The sequence below is a fragment of the Geospiza fortis genome, unplaced genomic scaffold (genome assembly GCF_000277835.1).
Source record: "Geospiza fortis unplaced genomic scaffold, GeoFor_1.0 scaffold54, whole genome shotgun sequence".
In the NCBI taxonomy this organism is placed as follows: domain Eukaryota; kingdom Metazoa; phylum Chordata; class Aves; order Passeriformes; family Thraupidae; genus Geospiza; species Geospiza fortis.
Genome location: NW_005054301.1, coordinates 6,339,236 through 6,364,029, shown reverse-complemented (window position 1 = coordinate 6,364,029; position 24,794 = coordinate 6,339,236). Strand labels below are relative to the sequence as shown.

Genomic DNA, 24,794 nt, shown 5'->3' with positions numbered 1-24,794 from the left:
TTGCTCCAAACAGGGAATTTGCATCAAGCCATCTCAAGACCAGGATATCCCCCCACAATCAGCCATCAGAGATGGAGTTTTCCTGCTCGTGCTGGGAGAGCTGAACTGTAAAGCTGGGACTGAGCACTCTCATGTCTCAGCACTGCAACCAACACAAATCAGTGCTGCTGTTAAGTCTCTGCCAGCATACCTGGCACAGCAGAGACCTTATTCTACGCTTTCCCTTTTAAACATGTCCAAGTTATATTAGGGCCTGGGAAAAATGATGAAACCTGGTTGCTCACAGTCTCTCCATGGGCTGTGGACCGAAGGTTTCTCCTTCTGTTGAAGGCCTACATTTGATGTATATGCACACAGTTCTGAACTAAAAGACACACAACTCTGCCAATGTTTCCAGGCCTCCTGTACTCCTCTGGCTTTTGTCAGCATCTTCTAGATCATCACTGGTCCATGAGTCCTTCCCCCATCCCTTTCCTGTGTGAACAAATCACCTTTCTGCTGCTCCAAGTGATATCTGCTCGCAGCCTTCCATGCTCTCTGCTGAACAGGAAGCTAAAGAGCTGGAAAAGGATCCTGAGGCTAAAGAAGCCCTCCTGCCCCACCAGTAACCCAGCTGTGGCAATGTCTCTTCCCTCATTTCCTCCAGCACCTCCTCTGTTCCTGGGGAAGGGATACCTTCACACATGCTGCCATCTCTGGAGACAGCATAGCCGGCGTCACAAGACATGCAGGAATAGGAGCCCTCAGTATTGAGGCAGAGTCTGGAGGGACAGGGAGCCCAGGCTGTGCATTCATCAATGTCTGCATAAACACATGAGGGAGAAAGGGATAAGAGGAAAAAATGCAGAGCAACCATGACCAGGGACACATGTGCTGGGGGAACTAGCCAGCATGATGGCCAGGACTCAGGCAGAGCCAAGTGCTTAGGAAGAGCCTAGGGAACCGTCTGGACTGAGTGTGTGACACTTCAGAGTGTCTGGACACATGGGTCCTGAGTACCTTGGCAGCTCTTCCCATCAGGTGCCAGCTCATAGCCGCGGTAGCAGGAGCAGCGGAAGGAGCCATCCAGGTTGACACACTGTCCATGAGCACAAGTCCCCTCCATGAGACACTCATCCACATCTGTGTGATACAGCAGAAGGCAACATGGCATGGGAGGGTGCTCAGGGCAGTCCCTCCACACAAGCTACAAGTGGAATATGCTCTGGCCAAACAGGCTGGCTGATGGCAGGAGAAGGATGATGGCCTGTGCCCCTGCTCCTTCTGAGGCTTACAGGGAGCACTGCCGTGGGGGGCAGGGGTGCTGCCCAAATTTCTCACCAATACATCTTCCATTCCTGGGCCGGTAGCCAGCCCCACAGCTGACACATTGGTAGGATCCTAGTGTATTGACACATCTCCCACTGGGGCAAGAGCTGGGATCCACGCACTCGTTGACATCTGCCAAGAAACACAGTTTTTTCAGGCTCCCAAAGGTAAACAGTGCAGCAGTCTCCAATGTGTCCTCTCCAGCTGGATCCTCAGAGTTTCCCTCCAGGGCACAGTGATACCCAATAGGAGTTGAGATGAGTTTGCTGGGGCTTAGACAAAATCTCTTACGGCCCCACCTATCCCTCAGGATCCTACACCCACATCTGAGAGCTGACATAAGTCAGCAGCTAAACTCACTGCTGCAGGGTGTTGCCAAGGCCAGGAATGTGCATGGGCAGAGAAAGGGATCAGAGAACATCTGTGCAGGGCCTTCTCATCAGGGCGTTTCATAACTATGATTAGGATGCAACCTCCAGCTCAGCTGTCCTTAAGGCAAGTGCTTTCTGGAGGCTGTGTGGGGGGAAGCAGCATTCTGTGCATGCCCTGTTTCCTGTACTGCCTCCTAAAATAGCCTCCACTCTGTGATGGAGATGAGCTACTGAGAAAGGGGAGTCTTTGATCAAGCACAACATACATTGGCAAGGGTGAAAGCTTTGAAGGGCCCAGGTCTTGCCATGTGAATGGGATGCAGTGGGGATGGGTGGCCTGATTCTCTGCAGCCTGCTCTCCCTGCAGTCCACCTGCCAGCATGACAATTTTGTGACAAAGCCAAGGTGGCATGAAAATATATAGGCATGTTCTTCCATAATGGGAAGCTGGAATGGGCTGGTCATTGGGGAACTCCATGGAGAGAGGGGAGAGAATTTTGGGAGAACTCCATTCCCTCTGCCCAGGAAAGCCTGTTCCTCCTGTAGTCAAAGGAGAGGACAGGCAGTCCTTGTGGAGAGCAGAGGGCAGACAAATGTGGGAGTGTCCTACCTCCCTTACAGGAGGAGACACAGAGTGATGAGAAAAGGAAGTGTTCAGCCATGTATAGGGTAGGTTGGAGGGGCAGGGGTTGCTGGGAGCAGCAAGTTTTACCTTCACACTGTCCTCTGGGGCCCATGGCAAAGCCCTCCTTGCACTGGCAGTGGTAGGAGCCAGGTGTGTTGATGCACTGCTGTCCTCGGCAGACAGAAGGCTGCTCACATTCATCTCGGTCTGGCAACACACAGGGAGACAGTCCTGAGTCTCCTCCCACCAGTGTCAGGAAGGCTGGGTGCAGGAGAGGACCTGCTCCCCCTGCAGCTGGCTCTACCCAAGGGATCTGTGCTGGGGCTCTCCTCTATCCCCCACCTGCCCTAGCATCCTCCTAGCCATGAAGCACTGATCAGGGCTGGCATCACAGACTCCTGCCTGGATCATCATGGGCAAGGTCCTATCCCCAAGCAAGCAGGAGAGAGTGATTGCCATGATCAAGCTGTCTATGGCAGGCCTGTGGGAAGGGAGAATGTGCAGGTGTGTGTGTGCACACTCATGAGAGAGCATGAGGCTGAGACAACAAAGAGGCCCTGGAGAGATGGCAGCTCGGTGCCAGGTGAACACTACTTACCCTCACAGCTTTGCTTGCCCGCCGAAACAGCCAGGGTGTACCCAGAGTAGCAAAGGCAGAAATAGGAGGCCACACTATTGATGCAGCGACCTCTTCCAGCACAAGGGTCTTTCAGACACTCATCTTCATCTATGACCAGGCAGGGAAGGAAGACCAGCAGTCACCACCTTCTGCTTGCAGCCCCTGCCAGCCCCGCAGTGCAGCAGCGGGCAGGGCCTCAGCAGAGCTGCCAGAAGACCTTCCCCCAATGGCCAGAAGGACTGGAAGGGCTGCTGAGGCCCAGAAAGCAGAGCAGTCAACCATCAACTGCCAACCTACCAATGCAGTGGAGGCGGCTGGGGTCCAAGGTGTAACCAGGGTGGCACAAGCAGCTATATCCCTCTGGGGTCAGAACACAAGCACCAGCTCCACAGGAAAGGGGTGAGGAGGCACAGCCACTGACCCCTGCAAAGAGAGAGCACAGGGTTGGGAGCAGCACCAAAAGGGTGCATGGAATCTAGTGCCTGCTTTGTGTCCCCAGCACCATACCAGGAGGCTGCTTTTTCCCTTCTTGGAGAGTGATGCTGAGCCTGCTCCTCTCCTTCAGAGAGCCTGCACCCACGGGACAGCAGGGAGGACACAGCAGACCCTGTCACCTCCCGGGGCTCCTGTGGCCTGAGCTGGCATGCCCCAGTACCGTATATACTCACCTGCACTGTGGCCCCATGCCTTAAACTAGACCTGGCAGCAGAGTCTGACACCTGTGATGGCGTTCCTTGTGGGGTGACAGCAGGGCCCCCCGCCTCGCACCACCCTGCTATGCCAAGCACAGGCAGCAGTGAAGGGGCAGCGAGGCACCACACACCCCTCGGCATAAAGCCAGTGGGGGGAGTGAGGGGGCAGCCCAACCCAAACAAAAGGCTATTGAGGAAGATGCATTCCTCAGCAAGGTGCCTCCGCCAGGCCCGCTGCTCCCCAAGGTGCTCCAGCCCCCGGCGCAGGGCAGGGACCACACTCCCAGACACTTGAGCAAGCCTGGAACAACAGCGGCCTTGTTTCCGGCGCAGTAAACAAGCCGCCCCGGGGGCCACATGGCTGCCCTGCGCTCCCCCTGCCCGGGCAGGGCAGCTGCAGGCGGGGAAGGACTCAGAGATACAGGCGCTTTGCTCCCATACAGCTTCGCTCTTGTGAGTCCCCACGGCCGGCAGCAGCTGGGCCCAGGCTGGGACAAGAGTGGGCAGGTCAGGGACTTTTCTTTGGGAAGTCAAGGAGGCATGTGGGCAGATAAACAGACTGGTTAAGGGAGAGAGCCCCTGGGCAGAACTTAGGACATAATTTCACTGTAGTACCAGGCATAGAGGGGCCGTGGCAGGAAATCCCCATGACCGGTGGACACACACTCACCTGCTGGCACCTGTGTTGGAGCAGCAGCATCCCAGGTGGGAGTGGGGCCAGGCTGGTGAGGACCATGCCAGAACTCCTCTTCCTCTGCTGTGGAAGAAGAAAAGAGGCAAGTCAAGCTACCTGATCCCAGGCAGAGATGCTAACCCAAGATTTACCTGTGCTGGCTGTCCTGGCAACCACAGCACCAAAAAAGAACATCAGAAGAGGCTGCAGGGTGATTGCAACTCTATCATCTTATTATTTAACACAGCCTCCTTCACCTTGCTGGATATTCATCACCTCCCCACATTCCAATAGCCCCACATCAGCCACCCAGTGTGATGGGGTCCTCCCTGCTGCCCACCCCCAGCCCAGCCTGGAGCCTGTCCTGCCCTGCACTGGGGGCTGCCATGAAGAGAAGGGTGGCCTCGGGGCATGGCATGAGCTGGCAGTCTCCCCACTTTCCTCACTGCCCTATTCTCTTCCCCACACGTGCCTTGCCCTCCCACCAGCCTGGCACTCACCTCTGCGCACGGCAGGCTCTGCAGTGGCATCAGCAGTTCCCTGAGAGACAGAAACATAGGATTCTTGTGCATGGAACTGGGATGCAGCACCCCTGTGACATTTTCCCACCCGCCTCATGCCTCATATTTCTCCCCCAGACCGCCATCCTAGGAGGAGAAGCTGCCCCAGCTGGGTGCATTTGGCAGGGCTGCTCTGTCCTGAGCCTGTCATCCTGGGCAAAACAGCTTCAGACCATGCCCCGAGGGCCACCCACAGAGGGGCTGTGGCCCGAAGCTGTGCAGGTGAGACCAGGGCACTGCTACCAGGCAGGCATCTCCTCAAGGTGGCCAGGAAGGTCATACGGTCACGGTAAATATTGCCCCTGTCACCAGCAGCTCTGGAGGGCTGAGGACAGCTGCTGCTTTGACCAGCCTCAGCAGGGGTCCCTTACCAGAAGGGTGTTTTGTGGTAGAAGCTCTTTCTCAGCATCCCCTCCAAGCAAACCTATGGCTGCCAAAGGAAATGCTGGAGCACAACCTGAGTCCCAAATCCCTGCTCCATGGAGCTTTCCACAATGGATGAAGAAAACAGGCAACTGAACAATATAAGTTCCGGACTTCATCTTGGAAGCTTTGGTTCAAATTTCTGCCCTGTCTTGAGATTTTTCACAGGTACTTGAGCCGAGTCACTTCATGTTTATGAAGCAGAGACAATGGCAGCGCTGTCCCTTCCCTCAGAGGCGCTGCATATGTCTGAGGATGAGCTGATACAGCAAGAGGGCACAGAGAGATATGCTCAGGAGAGATATGGCCAAACCTCTACTGACAGCACGGATCAAGAGGCACACATTTTTCAAATGGGACTCAAATGAAGTCACACAGCCCTAGGAGAGCCTAGCAGAAAATCAGACCCCAGACTGCTTCCATCAGACAGGGTGAATTCACACAGCCAGTGTTGGAGACTCCTGCCCTGACTGCTCCAGTGGTGTTTCTGCTGCACCCGCCTCAACACAGGGTGAGCTGGGCTTGAGCAGGCCACTGGGCTCCATGAGAGAAGCATGCCTAAAGCTGACTACAACAGTTCCTCTTACCCTGCTCCCCATCAGCCCTACAGCCAGGCCAGTCTGACAGTGAGTGCCCACACCTCAGCTGTGTAAGTACAGCTGATATTAACTGAAGTTAGTGAAAGCAGAGCAAACTTGAATATGCAGCATAGACCAGAATGTCAAACCAAAATTCTTCTTGATGTCCTTTTATAGTGGGATAGATCCTTGCTGTAATTCACCCTTTTGCTCTTTAGGACTGAGTTCATCATGGATAACCCCTCCCATCTAGAGCTTCAGTCCCTGTGAGAGGCAGTGTAGACACGGCTGGAGCCACAACTCCCATACCTGCCTGGCTGAACAGTAAAAGAGTGTAAGCAGGAATAGAATCATAGGATGTTTAGGGTTGGAAGGGACCTTAAAGATCATCTAGTTCCATCCCCCTGCCATGGGTAAGGACACCTTCTACTAGACCAGGTTGCTCAGAGCCCCATCCAATTTGGTCTTGAAAACTTCCTGCGCTGGGGCATCCACAATTGCTCTGGGCAATCTGTTCCACTGTCTCACCACCCTCACAGTAAAGACCTTCTTCCTAATACCTAATCTAAATCTCCACTCTTTAGTTAATTTGAATGACATCCCCCTTCCAGCCCATCCAGCTACCACAGATGTATTGAGCTGTAGCAAGACAAACTTCACTCACCTGCATAGCAGGAGAAATTTCACCTGGAAAAGGAAACAGTGCATGCTGAGTAGAGAGAAGACATACAGGCATCCTCCTCAAACCCTGACTTCCCTAACTACATCCCACCTCTAAGACACTGCCATTCAGTCCCTCACATTTGTCTGCAAGAGCTTGTTCCCAAAGCCAACACACCTGGGCTCCTGGCACTGTGCAGACCCCAGAAACAACTGCTCCAGCAAATACTGGCACAAGGAGTTGGTCACACTGCCCTCCAGCTGGGCTGGACAGAAGCCCAAGGACTAGAGTCCTAGGCTTGCCACTCAGGCCTGAGGTCCTGGTGGAGGCAGCCTGGCCAGTCAACACCAACTGCAAAGATGCAGTTGCAGGAACCTGAAATACTCAACCTTCTTTCCAAAGACCTGAAGACCTAGTGCCTCATGCCTCAGGAACACTACAGTCATACTGATGCAGGGAGCCCTTTGCAGCCAGAGGTCCATCCATGGTATATGACAGGACCTGAGAAGTTTTCCACCCTTGCTAGGGGCCCAGATGGAGCAGCTTTAAGCAGGAGACCCCACACTACCCTGTCTTGCTGAGGTGCCAGGGTAGAGGAATGTCTCCAGGATGCTGCCACGCAGGCTGTCCTGCAGTTGCTGTCTCCTCACTGTCCAGTCCAGAGTCCAGTTGCTGTTCTCCCCTTGCTCTTCTAAGCTGAGGGGCAGCTCCTCTGTCTCTGCTTTCCTCATTGACAGTCGGATATCAGAGCTGGAGTAAGTGTAGCCATGTCCTGCTGGGCAAATTTCCTTGAAGGCCTCTGTGAAGGAAAATCAAATCAAAACTTTAGAAAGCAGAGGTTGGAGGCTGGTGGAGGGATCACCTGGCTTACCATAGCCAGACATGATAGTGGGACAGTGGCATAAAGGAGTGAAGATGGGCAGGCATGTATGTGAGTGCGGGTGCCAGTTTCCCCAGTCTTATACTTTTCTGTAATTTCTAAGGGTTAAATTCTTAAAGAAACACATCTTGATTGCAGTGGGTGGATGCTTCAAGCGTCAGGAATGTGTTCACAGAGCAGGGTGGGTTTCTCACAGGCATTCCCAGACCCCCAAAACGAAATCCTTTCCCATGGTCAGCACTGCTACAAAGAGGTCATGCCACAGGAAGGTCTAAGCTGAGCAAGGGAGCAGATAAAAGCAAACCTGGAGTACCTCAGCACTGAGCACTCTGCACAGCACTCAAGATATTCTGCACAAACCACCTGAACATTTTTCCGGTCCCTCAGGATTTTTGTGCTTTTCCTTCCACCCAATCCCATGGTGAGATACTCAAACTCATCCTCACCTGTCTTTCTTCCCAGCAAAAGATGTAGGACAGAAAAGGGCTGTTGAATAAAGCCAAGCACATACATGGCCGTGTTCTCCCTCTGGTACAGGGTGGTTTCCCATCAGGGACTTCTCCATCTTCCCAGTATTATCCAGGTCTGCTTCCTGGGTTCTGTACCCATCTCCCAGGACAGCATTTGCGCTGCTCAGCTCTGGGTCCTGCAGCTGTCTGTGTCCAGGCAAACCCCCACCCCAGTCTGTGTCCAGGCAAACCCCACCCCCAGTGTAACCAGAGCAGAGCTGAAGCAGGCCCACCTCACCTGAGCCGGGTGTGGGGCACTCCTGGCAGCTGTCACCCCAGCCCTTGCCGACGCGGCTGCAGCAGCAGATCTGCTGGGTGATGCGGTGCGGGAGGGGCAGGGTGCACACGCCTCCGGCTGCCGAGCGGTAGCACAGCCCCTGCTCCATCGACACCGCCTTGTCCGCTGAAACAAACAGCATGTCAGGGCCGGAGGTGCCCGAGCTCTCAAAGGGACAATGGGGAACACTCAGCTCTCCCCACTGGCTCTTTCTCTGCTTGTGCCTCCCAGCCTGCCCGAGGGCTGCCCTGTCTTCTCTCCAGGACACCCCCTGGCCATCAACCATTGGGCCTTTACCCCAGCAGTGTCATCCCCAAAAAATCCAGCTCATGTGGGAGTTCTCTCATCCCAGGGGCCTGTGTCCTCTGCTGCCACACCACATGCACATTCTCTTCAGCCCCTTCAGGGACCATGCAATGTCCATGGAGAATGATAATGCATGGCTGGGACTCATTGTGCACACAAGTGCAGAACAACCCAGCTCAGGTACACTCAAAGGAGATGTCAAGCATGCTGTGGCTTCCACTCAGCCATGGGGTCCTGCTCAGGTCCCTCCCCAGACTAAGGGGTTCCCTGGAGCACTTACAGACGCAATGGCTACGGGATGGGTCTAGCATGCTTCCAGGCTTGCAGGTACACCGGAAGCTGCCACGGGTGTTCATACACTCGGCATCTTTGCAGAGGCCCTGCATCAGGCACTCATTGATATCTGTGGAGAGAAGAGAACCTTGTGAGATGTGAAGAAGCTGAGGGTGAACTAAACTCCCTACGCAATGCCTCCCATTCAGGTGCTGTGAACCAAAGGGGTCTCAGCTGGGCTGGTGTCTGAGGCAGCCTCTACACCAAGCAGCACAGTGGGGACCTCTGTGGTGACACTAGTCCCACATCTGCAGAGCTTGCTTGCTGCAGCTGCAGGATGGCTTGTTGATGACTGCTCTGCTTTTTGGTCCTTGTGGAAAACAGATGTGGCCCCTATGGTGAGCCACTCTGTCAGGGTCACTATTATCATGGCTGTTTGCAAGCCAGGAATGGTGAGTCCTGTCCTTTCTCCCGATTCCTGGTACTGCTTCCATAGAGCTATCATCCACAGAAGATCCTTGTTGAGAAACTCGGTGCCAGCATGCAGGGAGGGCATTGACAGATCCCATCCAGAGGCAGAGGGGTGGTGGGCCAGGCTGTGGCTCACTGTACCTTCTTCTAAGAACAGGGTGAGCAAGTGTGAAGTCATCACATTCAAGCCCTGCCTCAAGTTCTGCCTCTGCCGCTGACTCAGCACTCATCAGACACAGTCTTTGGGAAGGAAGCTGGGTTTATCCTAGGGAAACACCATTGGGGTCATCCATTTGGTCTGCAGTAAAGGCTTTCCTACAGCAGCATGTATGAATGTATGAGCTAAGCCAGAGAAGACAGGGATTGGCAAAAAGTGCATTAAGGGGAGCTGAGGGCAGTTTTCAGATGAAGAGTAAGGAGGAAGGTGTCTTCATGGAATAATGTAGCCTTCTATCTTCACTAAAGAGCTTGGCCCAAAAAAGTCAGAATGCTGATGAAAGGTGCTGTGTTAGGAGGCACAAGCAGAGCAGGAAGAGCTGGATGAAACACAGAGCAGCAGGACTGGGAGCAACCTCAGCACCACCCTGAGACAAACCACAGGAACATATACTGCAAGCTAAGAGGTGAAAGCCATCAGTGAGAGAGTTCAGGACCCACTGCTCACAGGACAGCTCTGAGCTGCCAAGACCAAGAAATGCCAACATGATGCTAGGCCAAACACACAGGGCAGTCCCAGTGGTGCTCTAGGGACTGTTTCAAGATGGATGGGGTGGAAGACTCAGGAACAGCTTTCACAGCATTGCCTTATTCCTCAGAGCCAAAGCACTACTACTTGGTGGAGGGGGCTGTCTTGTGAGGCACACAGCCAGCAATGACAGCTGAAGTTCAGACTTAATGACCTAGAGGTCCTTTCTAGTCCCCTGCTCTTAAACTCCTCCATTCATCCCACCAGATGCTCCATACACAGGTGAAACATACAGGGGCCATGAAGACCAGGCCAGAAGTTACGTCAATCAGGGGTACCAATGCTACAGGGATCTGCAGAAGGAAGGAGGAGTAGGATTTTGCTGCACAGTGTAGTGCAGCCAAATCCTCTAGTGCCTTCCTCTTCTGGAAGGCACTAGAGAAAACCCTTTCTGTCCATACTGAACAGAGCAAAGTGGGCTTCTGCCAGGGTCCTCCTCCAGTCACAGTTCTTTAACAATAGCCCACAAAGCCAGGTAGTCTCCCCTCCTACGTGGGCTGGCAAAAGAAGACCCCATGTAGCCTCTCCTACATCTGTCCACCAAATTGCTCACTCTGGGCCCTGAAGTGAGGTGCTAAGGCTTCCTGACACATGTTCTGCTGCAACAGTAGAGATGGGAATAGCACCTTGAAGCAGTAGTGTCTGAAGAACAGAACTTCTCCAGTCCAGCTTACAAAGAAGTATCCAGAGGCACAAATCTCTGGTTCATGCTTTTTCCTGTGCAAAAACATCTTCCTAGCCAAATCCACACTGTCATCTCCCTCTGCTCCTCCCTGATCCACAGGGGACAGAAATCCAGAGCAGGCACTGCAGATCTCTGCTTTCTGACACGAGTCCCTCCAGCTGCTCTGTTCCTCCAACTTGTATTTTATGTCTCTGGGTAGCTCCTCATAATCACAGCACTGTCTGTGGCCACATAAGGGATGAGATCTGAGCACCAAGCTGAATAGTTGTTATGTTGTTAAAAGTTCTCCCTCAGGACAATGTGGGCAGGTTGAATCATTAATTAAGTAAGCATGGTGGAAAGTCCCAGCTAAAAGAGATGAGTCATTGGACTGCCAGCCCTGGGTTTGCTCCCTGTTGCATCTGTGAGATGACACCTCTCAGCTTTTCGGGGATCACGAGAAGGGAACAATAAAATTCCTCTTTAGTCAGAGGACAGAAAAACACAGTGCAGGTCCAAGAAATGACAAATAAACATGAATAAGAGAGAAAAGGGGAGAAATTGGTGCCTTCCTAATATGGAACTGAGGGACCACAGAAGTGAGAAATGGATCAATCCTGTCAGCATGGGGCAGGCAGGGGAGCCTAGCAGCATGAACAAGTGACACAGTCAGAACAGAAGGCATCACTTTTATGGCACTCTCCCACTTGTAAATATTCAAATTGGCACTATCCTACTCGTAAATGAACAAATGAACAAGCTGATAACCTTCACAAATATTTTTAAGAAACAGAATTTCTGTTGCTTCAGACCATGGAAGAAGTGTTTTTACACTCACACTTAACAGAGCATAAACACAGGTCCTTACTGGGTCAGTAGGATTTAACAGGGGAGTTTCCTTGTACTGGCCCAACTGTGTGCTCACTGTGCTTGTCAGCAGTCACATAGTCCTGTGTTACCTGGTTTTCTTTCATTCTTGATGAGAACATGGAGATTTTTATAAGTCACATTCTTTGCAGAGCTATACCAGGGATTTAGATAAATGTATTTTGTGTAGATAATTTCAGCTCTAGCAGTGGATGTGAGAAGGAGAGAGACGGATGAAAGCAGCATTCTTACCTTGGCAATGGCTCCGGTTCAACCTCTTGTATCCCTGGGGACACTCCACCTGTCCATTCTCAATCACAGGGTGTGCTGGGGAAAAAAGCAAACAGTGTGGGACACTGGCACTAGAGCCAGCCACCAGTGCCCTCCCTTCTCTGCCTTCCTTCAGAGGGGAAAGGGTCCCTAGGCCTGCCTTGGGTGGGCTTCTGATGACTCCCAGGGCAGAGGGAAAGGTAAGAGCAGCCACGTTATTCATGCAGTGTCTTCTGCTTCTTGGCAAGTGCCAATCTGGTGACCCAGAGGTGCTGCCTGTGCCTCATATCTACCACTATGTCACTTTGTCTCCTTCTAGGTCAGTTTGGATAGCCAGGTGGCACATGACAAAGAGATCAGAGTGAAAGGAATGGCTGAGGTCCTTGACAAGCTGCTGAAATAACAACTCAGGCCCTGTTTATTACATTTCTTTTTATACTGCATGTGATTTCCTGCTCCAATCCCTTTCATCAAAGAAAAATTCAGATTTCTGCTTTAAATAGTTTTGTGGGTTTCGAAATGTTCTGTAACACGCACAATTAAACCTCTCCAAATTTTTTAAAGGCAAGTAAAATGTGGCCCATAAATTCCTAGGAAGTCAAATTTAGGCACTGAATTTTGGAGCAAGGAAAAGGGAATCTGAGTGGATGGGTTGGGAAGTGAGTAAGAATGTAGTGGGGTGGGGTAGGAAGAAGGGTACTTTGCCTAAGGTTGGGATTTTCCCAGGGTGGGGTTTCTTGTAAATTTTCTGGATCTTTTGCTTGGGAACAAGGAGTGCATGCAACAGCTAAGAGACTGCCCGGGCATATTCCAACCACTCTTAATTTCTCCTGCCTGGCATCAGTAGCTCACTCCTTGGTGTCATACATAGAACGCCCTCCATGGCAATAGTCATATCAAGGATCTGGCAGATCCCTTACACACTGCAACTTCAAGAACCAGGGACAAACTGAGACCATCCTTACAGCTGGAGATGCTTGGCAAGAGCCTGCAAAGTTTAAGACCACATTCTGGGAGCAGAGAGCAGGCATGTCCATAACTCTTTCTCCTGAACACTTGAACTCTATAAAGCAATTTAAAGCCATTCTAGGACAGTTCTTCTAAGGCAAAAGTTAGAGACCAGCCTCCTAAGACAAAGGTGCTTAAAAGACAGGAGAACACATCATTACCAGCCTGTACCAGGAAGGAGAACAGAAAACCTGATTTTCTCAGGTATATTAAATGAAGCTTCAAGGTTTTCCATGTGTACATTGATCCTCAGCAACTGAGTGAAGGATAAAGACAAAAAAATCCTTCTATCTTCTACAGTTTAGTCATTAATTGTAGGCAGCAGGTGTTAACAAATATCTGGATGTTAGGGACGAGGGAGCTCCTGGTGATACTGGGAATCCCAGGGTACCTTTCCAACCTTCTGGGAAGGTAAAGAAACCTCTGGCTTATGGGCTCCAGGCTGAGTAGCCCAGTGGGATTTCAGGTCCTCCCACACCATAGCTTGTGGGCTCGAGGCTGCCGACAGGCATTAACTGTGCTTGGAAGCATCTGTCAACCTCAGCACAATGTGATAACAGACACTCAAATGAAGCACCATTGTTATGTGCAAGCCCTCTGAGCAGAAGCCAAGCGTGCTGGAGATCAAACAGTGATGACGTGTCAGAGCCATGCTCCCCTCTGAAAAGTTTGCAGAGAAACAGATCCTGCAGCATCCCTCCAACAGATGCTGCTGGGGAGAGGGCAAGGCAGAAAATGCCAGTGGTGGGCAGATGAGTTGCAGGTCTGTGCCACCTTAGCACTTACCAAACTCCAGTTTGGAGAAACCTCTCTACTTCAGCAAATCACTTGTGAAGCTATGGACAAACGTCTTAACTCTGCAAAGAAACCCATGTTCCCTGGAAAGAATAATTGTAATGTAATGTGAGCAGATCTCTCTGTACCAAGAGGAGAACCAAGAGAGTTTTGTAGTATTGGATGGAGGCTGCCAGGATCTGTCCACAAGGGAAGACAGTGTGTGGCTGCAGGAAGATATAAGCTATTATCTCTCAGCTTTGTGCTTGGTTTCTTGAGTAGAGGACTATTTCCTTCCACACACTCAGATGTGGTTGGGCAACAGAGATGGCCAAAACCTCCTGAAAAAAACAGCCTAGGACACCTAGGTTTCCTGCAAAGGCGATCAGCATCCAACCTTCTCTCATGCAGCTGTTGGGAGGCTATTCCTCTGGAACCCACCAAAAGGAAAAAGCTAATCTGATGATCAGAGAGGGCAGAAATCTGTTGCATCCAGAGCTGAAGGGGCCCCAGTCTCCTGTGTCTGTCTACACTCTCTCCAAGAAGGGTTCTCCCAGAGCCTAAGGCTAGGGATGGAGCAGCTGAGTTGCATCTGTCAGGCAGACAGATTTCAGGCTTGCTGAGGGCAGGGAGCCCTGGTTCCTGATTCAAGAGTGTGATTTCAGAACCTTGCCTCCTGGGCATTTCAGCCCTGAGGACAATGTGCCAAACCAATGTGGTCACCAGGAAGCTGCACATTAGGAGTCCCTCTTGGCTCTCATGGCTTCCTCTATCTCTCTGCAAGCTCTGCAGGTACCAGGCATCCTTGTCAGGGATCAGTAGGGGCTCATACAAAGGAGCATGCATGCAATAAGCTCACAGGCTCAGAAAGGAGGTGAGTGTGAAACAGACACAGCCCAGGACTCCCACCAGCATCCTTGTCCCCAGCTAGAAAAATACTCAAATAGATCATAATATGAAAGGAAATGAATAAATGGAAATTGGGCAGAGGTATTTTGTCACCTAGTGCGATAGTCTTTAAGCAATTAGGCTAATTTTTCATCACTTCCTAGGAGAAGAGACTTTACCCAACAGCTCTGGCTGCCTAAACATTGTCTGGAGAAGCTCAGGGTGATGGTGAAGTGGAAAACTTCTAGCGGTGGTAGGCACAAGGGTGTGAAGTGAGACAATGTTTGTTGGATGAGATATTACATTACATTAGTCCATACAATACCACTCTGTTAAAAGGGGAAGAAGCAAGCCTGTGGTCAGATGAGAAGTGAGGAAATGCCCATTTCCTGAAAGCTAGCCCATTTATTTTGACTCTTTCTATCTACCATACTAAAGACATCAACTCACTGAGAAACCTTGAGGGTCGCTGTGGCACCTCTGCTAGTCCTGGGAGGTGAAAGGAGCTGGAGTGAATGGTCTCATGACACCTGGAGAAATGGGGCTGGTGGACTCAGTCAAGCCTCAGCCTGGTTTAGCGTGAAGCAGAGGAGATCAGCCTCCACTGCACAGGGGACATGAGCTGCTGAGCTCACTGGCAGAAGTGCAGAGCAGTTTGGGCCCTACAGCAGCCTCTGGAGATGTGTTAGAGGTGCCACAGCAAGAAGTTAGGCTGTGGCTGTGGGGATCAGCTGAGTTCTAAGGCAGAATGGACACGAGAGAAAGAGACAAATCCTTCTGTCCAGGTCTGTCATGAATGCTCTTTGGATGGTTTGTTGTAAGGAGGCTCCAGCAGGACTTTCTCCAATGCCCCAACAAGAGTTATGATAGTAGTGGTGGGGAGGGCATGCACCAGTGCTACATGTGTGATACAAAACACAATCCTCTGTCTCTACTCATGATCAGTAAAGATCTTGAAGGTGCAAAAGATGCTTGAAGGAAAAAGACTCTGATAATTCCTTTTTGCCATTTACTGTTTCAACAGAAAGATCCTTATCCTGCTCCCAAGGTGCTTCCAACTCCAAGAAGATGCCTTGTACCTAAAAAGCCCTAGTTTTGTAACACTGTGCTGCTGCGTGCTGCTACAACAAGTGAATGATGAGCAAAATAAGCACTGTGCAGAACAAAGCACTCCTGAAAATGCTGTGCCTTCCCAGGTTAAACATTGCTTTCTGTGGTACTGGCATGACCTTGCAGAGGTTTCAGCTTCTTTCCCCACCTCCAGCCTTTCTTTACTGTTCCACACAGACTCCCTGTAGCACATGGTAACAGTGGCCTCTGTAGCCTCCTTCCCATATATCCAGGGATTTTTTCCTTGTATCCTACCCCATCTGTTCCCAGGAGCAGAGCAGGGGGTTGACTTCCAAGGGGCTGCCTGTGGCTGTTCAATGCCTGCAGGCACAGCACAGGGGAGGCTTGCAGAGCCACTTGGCGTTTCTGACATGACGGCTCCATGGGTGAGCTGCCACCCCTCTCACAGTGGGAGGTCTGTTAGGGGAGTGCTGCGGGTGCCAAGCCAGACATTACAAGATCCAACTTTCCAGTGAAATTCAGACTTTTCTCTAGGACAAAAAACTTGAAAAAACACATGGAGTGGGAATAAAAACAAAACAATAGCCTTCAAAGACTTGTTTCTTAATGCAGTTAAAACCCATAGGAAGAGAGAAAGCAGCCCAGGAAGATCTGCAGTGAGCACAATGAGTGGGTGCACAGCCCAGCCCATGCTCAGGCTGACTGTAGCTGGAAATAAGGGACTGGGGGCACTGAAAAATCAGGACCTAGAAAATGCAGGTTTATTCCTGAACCCAGAAAGTCTGTCATTTGCACAGAAGGGTGAGACTTGTAGCTTCTGGCAGCAGTGCAGATGGTGTTCACTGATATGGGTTTTCCTCGAATGCTGCTGGTTCCAGAGGTGTGTGGTCTCACGGACAGGGAGAAGGTAGAAGAGCAGGGCTGTGATACCCTCTGGACAGAACTCTGCTACCAGTTTCCTTTACCCCCATGTGCCTGAGAAGGGCCAAGGCTTTGGGAAAACCAGTATCCAAATCCACACCTGCAATGGGGTATGTGTCAACCTGTAGCTCCAGTGTCATTGGGTTTAATTTCTACAGACCATCTCTTAATATTGTTCCAACATGTTCTTTCCAGAGACCATTGTATCCCCCAAAATAACACATGGTCTGGCAGGTAAGCAGGAGTAGCTGTGCCCAGCAGTACACCTGCTACTAGCCCCACCTCCCGAGCTTGCCACAGGACAGAACATTGCTTCAGTGCAGGCTCCTCACCAGCACTGCTCAGCTACTGTGCTTGTTCCTGGGTTCCCTTTCAGTCACATCCTCGTGTTTCTACTTCAGCTGCTTCATCAGCCTCTAATTCTCTTTTCCTACTGTCAGTCTCCTTCAGGTTTTACTTTCCAGTTCCTGTTTGCCCCTACCCTTCTGTTCTAGCCTTTCAGTGTGTGCTCCATTGCTTTCTCCAAGTACTGAAGACCCAGAAGGTCACTGAATGTCTCCACCTGATTTATCCTATCTTGCAACACTACACATTTCATCCACCAAATTCTGGCCAGAGCTGAAGGACTGCAGCTGCATGACAGCATGCAGGCATCCTGCCACCCTCCAGGGCCCTGTCTCTGGCTCATCTCTTTCTCTCATGGATCAGCAACAACCAGCCTTTGTTCCAACAGCTCATGGAGCAAGCCCTTGGCTCTCCCCCTTCTCCCAGGCTGCCTCTGACATGCCATGGGGGTCCTATCTTTAGTTCTCACTTGCATGAGCTCCCAGGAACTTCTACTACAGCCTACTGGAACACCCACCTCTGCGCCCGCTTCTCTGAAGACACTTAACAATGTGTGACACTTAACAATACAAAAAAATGTACAGCCCCCCAGCAGCAAACCACACAGCCTCAGCATGGCCTAAGGAAATAGCTAAGACTAAAGTAGCACTCACTACAGAGACACTCCTGGCTAGGTCAACCTTTAATTTTGAACTCAGTTTTTAACATGGTCTCATTAGGACGCAGACAAAGCATCTGAGTGCCTTGGCTTTTCTGATGCTGAGCATAAAACATAAAAAATAGCGAGGCTTGGTCATGGTAAGTTTGCTCGGACAGATGCCTGCCTCCTATTCATCTTCTCTGATGTCTCTCCGCACACAAACACGTACCAAACATGAAAGCTGCAGACGATGGAGACATCCGGACGTATCCAGACTCTCCTAACAATCAGTGTCTCGGGCAGACAGTCAATCCAAACAAGTTCCCCATTTGTCTAGCTCTTGCCTGGCTGCACTTCTGTACGTTTGTAAGTGTTTACACTGAACTAGCTTCTGCCATTTCTGTCTCTAGTTGCTGGAATTAAATTCCCAATGCTGTCAAGTCTGCTCTGCTGCATGCTTCCCTGGCACTCATGAGAGCAAGGAGTTGTCTCTGAAGAGCACAATGCTAAGAAGAAAGCTGGAAACATACACTGGACATGTTATCTCTGTGCACGAGACACCAGATCACTGAACTACAGCCCAGTGACTTTGAGTGAGCACAATACAGGCCAGCAAGACCAGAAGGCAAAAGGAATGTGAGTGTGGGATGTGGTCTACAGGCAGGAAGTACATGGAACAATGCTTTCACACTGGCATGGAACTGGAAACCCAGGCAGACAAGGCAGAAGGCAATGACAGGTCACAGTGCTTGGCAGCTCTGTTACAGAAGTAAGGTCACTGAGAAAGATCTGTTTTGCTGACTCCACTCTAGGGTCAGCTATCTTATGTATGAAGACAACATGCCAGAGAAAGGGATGCCATCTACCTGGGCTTCTCACTCCACAATCCCGGGCTCTCTTAAGCTGCCTCCATCATGTCTACCTTACAGCTCCTTACACCAGAGGTGGCCAAAGCAGCAAGATACTTGTATACCATTGAACAGGATGAAAATGGCTCCTTCAACTAGCCTGAATTCCTGCCAAAATCATAAGACCCATTAAGTCTCCAAGGAGGAATTTTATAATCCAAAACCAGAGGGAATTTCTTGTGACACAGGAATATAAAAGACCCACATGGATACATTTTCCACAGCACCCTGGAATTAGTCTGAAAACAAAGCCAAACAAGCACCTTTCCACTCAGTGAAAACCAGCAGTGACAACTTGCCTTGAGTTGCAACTGCTGCTAGGACACAGAGCATGCACTGAGCTGTGAGCTGTGGAGCCTGCTGGCAGCTAGGAGCATGTCTTAAGTGCATTTGGTTGGCTGACTGCAAGGAGCACATGGGAGTATTTTGTGTCTGTTTTCACATCTTAGAAGCCTGTACTTAGACACATTTTGAAGCTCCAAGTCCAGTAGATCAAATCCCTGCTGCAGCTCTGGCTGCATTCTCCGCAAGCACCTTGCATCCTGGCATGGAGAAAGAGAAAGGAGGTGCGGAGTTTTTGCAGCAGTCTGCAGCCCAACTGAAGTATTAAGCACCCCCCCCCACTTTCTAATGGAGGGGTGACAGAAAGACAGGTGAGAAACAGGGAGACTGCTGTGGAATGGGAAAGAGAAGGCCATGACTGGGGTTAAGAAGGCCAGAGACAAAGAAGAGGGGCTGAGGCCTGTGTGGGGCATTTCCTTGCCTGCACTGAACCTGCAGACCCTGGGGTCACCCCCATACCACAAATGCCCAAGACTTTTTTGGGGCTGGCACATGGGTAAGGTCAGGCAAGAAGTAGCATGGCCAAAGCTACAGCACAGCCATGAAGCTTGGGAAGATGACAGCAATCAGAGCTCCTAAGATCTGGACTGGGTTCCAGGATGCTGACAACCTCGTCTGTGATTGCAAGGAATTTGGCTCCAGTCAGCCCTACCCCTGGCTGAGTAGGAATCGAATTGAGGGAGGATAATGAGACACAAATTCAGCTCTTGGGAATGTGTGTGTAAGCGAGCAGGAAAAACTCTGAGCAGAGCTAGAAGTCACCAGTACCACACTTGTTTGCAAAACCTGATACTTTGGATCACTGTACTTCAGAAGTCCAAAGTCTCCTGAACCATGGGGTCTGTTTTCTTTAGTTCTTTGATCCAGTGAAGGGATGTGATTGAGCAGGCAGGCAGCAATGAAAGGGGGCAGGCAGGCAGACAGGCAGGGAAGAGGTGAGCAGCTCCCTGCCCACATTCCACCAGGTGAGTGCACCTTGCCCTGCACCACACCCAGTCAGCACTGGATGCTGGAGCCATTGTGCCCACAGGACTGCCCCTCTCCAGCCAGGAGTCCTCCTGTATGGCTTCTCCACCACAACACAGGATGTGACCGTGCTTCAAGGGGCCATGCTTATCATAAAGCACCCTGAGCAGAGCAGATGAGGAATCCCCATCTCCTGCTAGATCAGTCTGTCCAGCTCCCAAGTGCAGCAGAAATGGAGCTGGAAGCCCATGCCCCTGGAACAGACCCTGGGTGTGCTCCTGCCAATTGTTTGATGTAGTGTTATTTCCAGAGCCCCTGCCAAACCCGTGTTGGGCCCAGAGCAAGCCTGTAACTCTAGAGGGCCAAGTCTGCAGCCTCCTTCTCCAACCTAGAACTGCACCTCCTAAAACCATGGCTGCTTTTTTCTCGTTTCTCCCTCTGAACGGAGCTAGCATGGTGGGAACCACTGGCCACACAAGCCTGGGCCCAGCACCCAACCCAGAGCACGGTTCCCTGGTGGGCTGGGGCAGCAGCTGGCATGACCCTGCACTCCCCTGGGACATGCTGCCTATCCCTGAGGACCTTGGGCCAAGGAGAGCCATGTATCAAGACCCACAGCTCTGCTGCCTGCCTCAGCTACATGAGGCAGCCCTTTTTCTTTGCTCAGCGAGGGTGCAGGCTGTCCCTCACGCTGTCCCAGCTCCTGGCCAGCAGCAGTACTCACCTGGCCGGGGGGGACAGGCCAGGCACTGGTCCATGCCCCAGAAGAGGCCCACACTGCCACAGCAATCCTCCAGCTTGGTTAGCCCTGGCAGGGGGTTGGTGCACTGCGGAGAGAGGAGCAGATCAGGCTTCTGTGGGATGCAGAGGAAACATGTGCCCAGCTGGTAGGACAGCAGCAGAGGCAGCACAGGGAACAGCTGTCTGGGGTCAGAGGCTGGCACGGCCCTCTTGGCACAGCTCCGTACTGGGACACAGAGGGACCAGGGATGTGGATTAAGATAGTAAAAAGTTGTGCAGACAGAACCTCCCTTGACTGCACCCTTCAGAGGGGAAGGGGCCATCAAACAGAGCAGAGATGAACCAGAGATTATATCACCTGGCAAAGCCCCAGAATCAGCCCCTTGCCTGGCTGATTAGCCTGTGAAACGGGTGCACTACTCCAGCCCGGCAGGGAGCTTGTTGTCAGGCGCTTTCCTCTGCTGAACGAGTCTCTCTTTCCCCCCAGTGTCGGCAAGGCCCTCTGCACTACAGGCTCCCCCATCGGAGCGGAGCCGCTGGGCCGCAGGCTGGAGCTGGCGCCCGCCCAGGCACGCGTGGCCGCCTGCCCAGCGCTGCATACCGGGCGCTCGGCCGCGGCAGGCGGGCGGGAGAGGCAGCACTCCCAGCCCAGCTCCTCACCCCCTCCCAGGCACGGCATTACCCCAGCTGGGTGAGCTGTGAGCACAGCAAGGGTACCCCCTGCCGCCCCTAGAGCATCTCTTACAGCCTTTCCAGGCATCCATAAGCATCTCTGTGCGTCATCATCCTCTGCTCCTAAGGTCGCAGCACTGCCATCCCTCCACAGAGAAGCAGGGCTTTTCCAGCCCCAGGTCCTGATCTCCTCTCTTTTTGCACTAGAGAATGGCTAAGAATATTTCCTGCTAGAAACGACTTGGATGGGAGTGACTGAAGGATGGGATGGGAACTGGGAGCAGCCCCCCTAAAAAGGCTGGCGAGCAGTGGGGACAGGGCTGAGTCCCCGACTGCCAGGCTGGGGGTCTCTCTGAGCACAAACTGCTCTGGGAGAGCTCACAGGTGTTCCTGTGGGTGCCAAAAACCTCCAATGCTTTTCCAGTGACGCAAGAGAAACATATGGGGAAAGACAAAATAAGAAATTACGATGACTGTGGGACAGAGGTGAGAAAGTCCCTCACGTGCATTTGCTTCCCAAGCCCCAGTTGAGCTCTCCAGGAAGGCATGGTTCCATGGAAATCAGACTTCCATTTATCGTCTGAGAGGGAAAGGAATTTTCCTATGTTTTATACGTTTCCTACAATAATCGCAGAGCATGGCTGTAAATGTTGCTATAAATAGGGCACCCTTTTAAAACCAGACTGTGTGTGAAAGCCATCAAGTCTGGGCTGTGCTGCCCCAGGGCACAGCCTGGTCAGGGCAAGGCAGTGAGGTCTCTCTGTTGGATCAAATCAAGGAAATTTTTTCTTCCCAAGTAGTAACACATTGCTGCCTGCGCCCATGGCACCTGCATGATGCCCATGCTGATGCTGAACAGCTTCACAGAATAAAGCCACTCCCTATACCCCAAAAGCCAACGCTCCCCTACCCCAGAACAAGAAATACACCAATTCTTGAAGATGTCCTCTTACCTGCCCATGGAAAGCCTCCCGAAAGCACCTCCCGAGCAGCCCTGGGGCTCTCTGCTGTTGCTGTCTGCTCTCAGTGGCAATGCTGTTCCCATTCCCATGGGAATACGTGTACCAGGGCACAGCAGCCAGCCGAGGCACCAGGACTGCCTCCACACTGTTCTCCTCCGACGCCTCTGCATCACCCCGTACTCTGGCCACCTGGTGAATTTGCACAATGGCTTCTGGAGGGTGGTTGATGTGGACGTTCACCAGAGAAGGGTTTAGGGAAGCTGGAAGATGAGTTTACACCACATTTGTGACAATCTGGCAACAATTTGGCACCAAAAGAGTATCATCATGAACAAAGTCAAATGGGAGGAGAGGTAGACTGACCCCACCAGGAAATCTAGAGGAAGACTGCATCTAAGAGAAAATATTTCTCTGGCCTAAAAAGAGGACAAACCTACCAAAATCTCCACAAGAAACTAGGGAAACCTCCTGTCTAACAACCTGGCCTGAAACCACAGGCACAAGGAGGTAGTGGCTTCCTCAGGCCTGTTAGAAAAGATCTGAGGAGCACACAAGTAGGAGTAAAATGAGGAGTCTGGAGCCATTGGCCATGCTCACCAAGCTGGTTGGACAAGGGCAGGGTATATGTGGAGTGCCTCATGGAGCTGTCAGCTGGGGTCTTTGGGCCTCTTCCTCCTTGCTTCTTTTCCAAAGAGGGAGCTGGCAGGTGGCAAAACTTCCCCGTGGAGTTGGAGGGGCACCAGCATTCATCCCGGCCCACACAGCGCCCTCCATTCAGGCAGGGGATCTGACAGAAGTCTGCAAGGCAAAGAGAGTCTATTGCAACACACTGCAACAAGAGTCTGCTTAGAGGAGAAACTGAGACACTGGCTCTAGCCAAGGGCAGCTGGGGGATGCCAGGCAGCTGCACCTGGACAGCACTAACCCCATGATGTCCCAAGGACCAGGTCCAGCACTGGGCTGGGGTCAGCACTTGCAGCCTGGAGGCAGGTTCAGGTCCCTGCTGGGCAGCACCATCTTCCCCAAGCTCTGCTCACAACTGGAGGCATGGCTTGAATAAGATGAATCTCCCTTGGGCTCTGGGGCCACAGCCAGGCTGGGGCACCCATGTCCTGGGGAGCTGCCAAGGTGGTGTTGCTGACACAGCAGGACCTCTTCGAGTGGGTCAGGAGCCGTGGCAGCCATATGTAGCCAAGTCTGCCCAATTTCTTCCCTTCTGCATCACCCCCTCCCCACTTGGCAGGGTTTTTACTCCTAGCCCAGAAGGGAACTCAGCAGGATGGGAGAGGCAGACAGAACAGGCAGAGAGCCACATCCTCAGAGCCTGTCTCACATCCAGCCCTGGCCCTGCCAGCAGTTCATGTGGGAGAAGCGTGGAGTGGGACAAAATAATCAGGAGCAATTCATCTGCACAGGCTCAGAAAAAGCATGCACAGATGAAACCAGAGTCATGTCCTTTCTGACCTCATCATGCTTGGAGCAACCCAGAGCAGTTCTCAATGGGATCTCACATGGGATTCCATGACAGATTATCCTGACTCATTTCAGTATGAGACACTGCTGCTCCACATTCCTGGATGGCTTGTTAGGTTCATCCCAGGGGATGAACACCCATCCCATTTCAAGCTCATTTGCTCAAGTCCAGCACCCGCTTTAAGGGGAGGAGACACATGTTTGAACTGGGACCTGGGCAGAAATTTCTGTGAACACAATCTTCCATCAGTGTCCACAGCAGCAAGACTTTTCATTCTCTCAGTAGAAGAATTTGAGTGATACAGAGGCACTCAAAGGACAAGTCCCAGCAAGTCCAGCATGTTTCTCCCACCAGCTCGCTCCACGACAATGTGACCAACCCACAGCTGGATATCCCAGTGACTTGATGAGCAATCCCAGTGGCTCTGAAGGGTGAGCAGTGGTTTCAGCAAGCCCTGTTTATAAGAACAGTTTGCAACCTGCAGCCAGCTCTCCTGGCTGCCACGTGAGTGAAAGGAGAGAACAGGAGGAAATTAGGTGATGAAAGTCAGCCCCAAGACTGGATGCCAACTAAAGCAGTGAGCTGGCTCTGAGAAGAAGGAGGTGGTGAGGCTTGGCTGCAGGCCTAACTCAAACACATACATCCCCTCTACCCAGGGTGAGATGGAAACAGGATCTGCTTGCCCAGGAAAGAGAGCAATGAGGCAAAGTCTCTCTTCCTCCCCCAGAGAGAGAGTAAGCCCCAAAGATCCCAGAAGACACCTTCCAAGGCGCTGAGAGTAGCCATCTCTTCCCCTCCCTACAGCAGCCCAAGCCCTTGGTCTGTAGAGTCAGGAAAAGCAGGAAGATAGAGTGGGGAGACAGGCAAGAAGGTAGGTGGAGGACATGGGGGTGCTCACAGATGCGGAAGCCAGATTTGGGATCGTGGTCCTGCCCCCCTTGGCTGTAGAGAGTGGTGGTGTCTCCTTTCTCGCAGCTGTTGTAGCAGCGCCCACTCTGGCACGTCTGTTTGCAGATGGTGGGTGTGAAGACAATTTTTATCTTCTTAATCTTCTCTGTCAGGTTGGCCCCTGTAAAAGAAAAAGAGTGCTAAGTGGAAACAGCATCTCCAGGCCAGGGGAGCTGTTATTTGCAGCTCAAGCTCTCATTCGCAGCTCAAACTCCAAAGCATTCCCAGTGCAAAGAGGGATTTATGTCCCTCCCCAAGCTGGTGGACTCACCATCCCTGGAGGTGTTTAAGAAAAGACTGGATGTGGCACTTAGTGCCATTGCCTAGCTGACAAGTGGTGTTACATCATTGATTCGACTCAA

At 51.8% G+C, this 24,794-nt stretch overlaps 1 protein-coding gene across 1 annotated transcript in view; it reads right to left on the bottom strand.

Moving 5' to 3' along the window:
• The window catches only part of LTBP2 (latent transforming growth factor beta binding protein 2), a gene marked incomplete at its 5' end in the record, with an annotated part of 62,660 nt that overhangs the window by 12,121 nt on the left and 25,745 nt on the right, over positions 1-24,794 (bottom strand). Inside the window, 16 exons of the mRNA XM_031065478.1 lie at positions 1,000-1,122; positions 1,321-1,440; positions 2,392-2,511; positions 2,903-3,031; positions 3,221-3,346; positions 4,286-4,372; positions 4,789-4,828; positions 6,514-6,536; positions 7,079-7,309; positions 8,138-8,302; positions 8,763-8,885; positions 11,755-11,829; positions 20,360-20,462; positions 22,002-22,270; positions 22,608-22,808; positions 24,383-24,553. Of these exons, the coding sequence (XP_030921338.1) occupies positions 1,000-1,122; positions 1,321-1,440; positions 2,392-2,511; positions 2,903-3,031; positions 3,221-3,346; positions 4,286-4,372; positions 4,789-4,828; positions 6,514-6,536; positions 7,079-7,309; positions 8,138-8,302; positions 8,763-8,885; positions 11,755-11,829; positions 20,360-20,462; positions 22,002-22,270; positions 22,608-22,808; positions 24,383-24,553 (2,106 nt within the window). The remainder of the gene's footprint in view (positions 1-999; positions 1,123-1,320; positions 1,441-2,391; positions 2,512-2,902; positions 3,032-3,220; positions 3,347-4,285; positions 4,373-4,788; positions 4,829-6,513; positions 6,537-7,078; positions 7,310-8,137; positions 8,303-8,762; positions 8,886-11,754; positions 11,830-20,359; positions 20,463-22,001; positions 22,271-22,607; positions 22,809-24,382; positions 24,554-24,794) is intronic.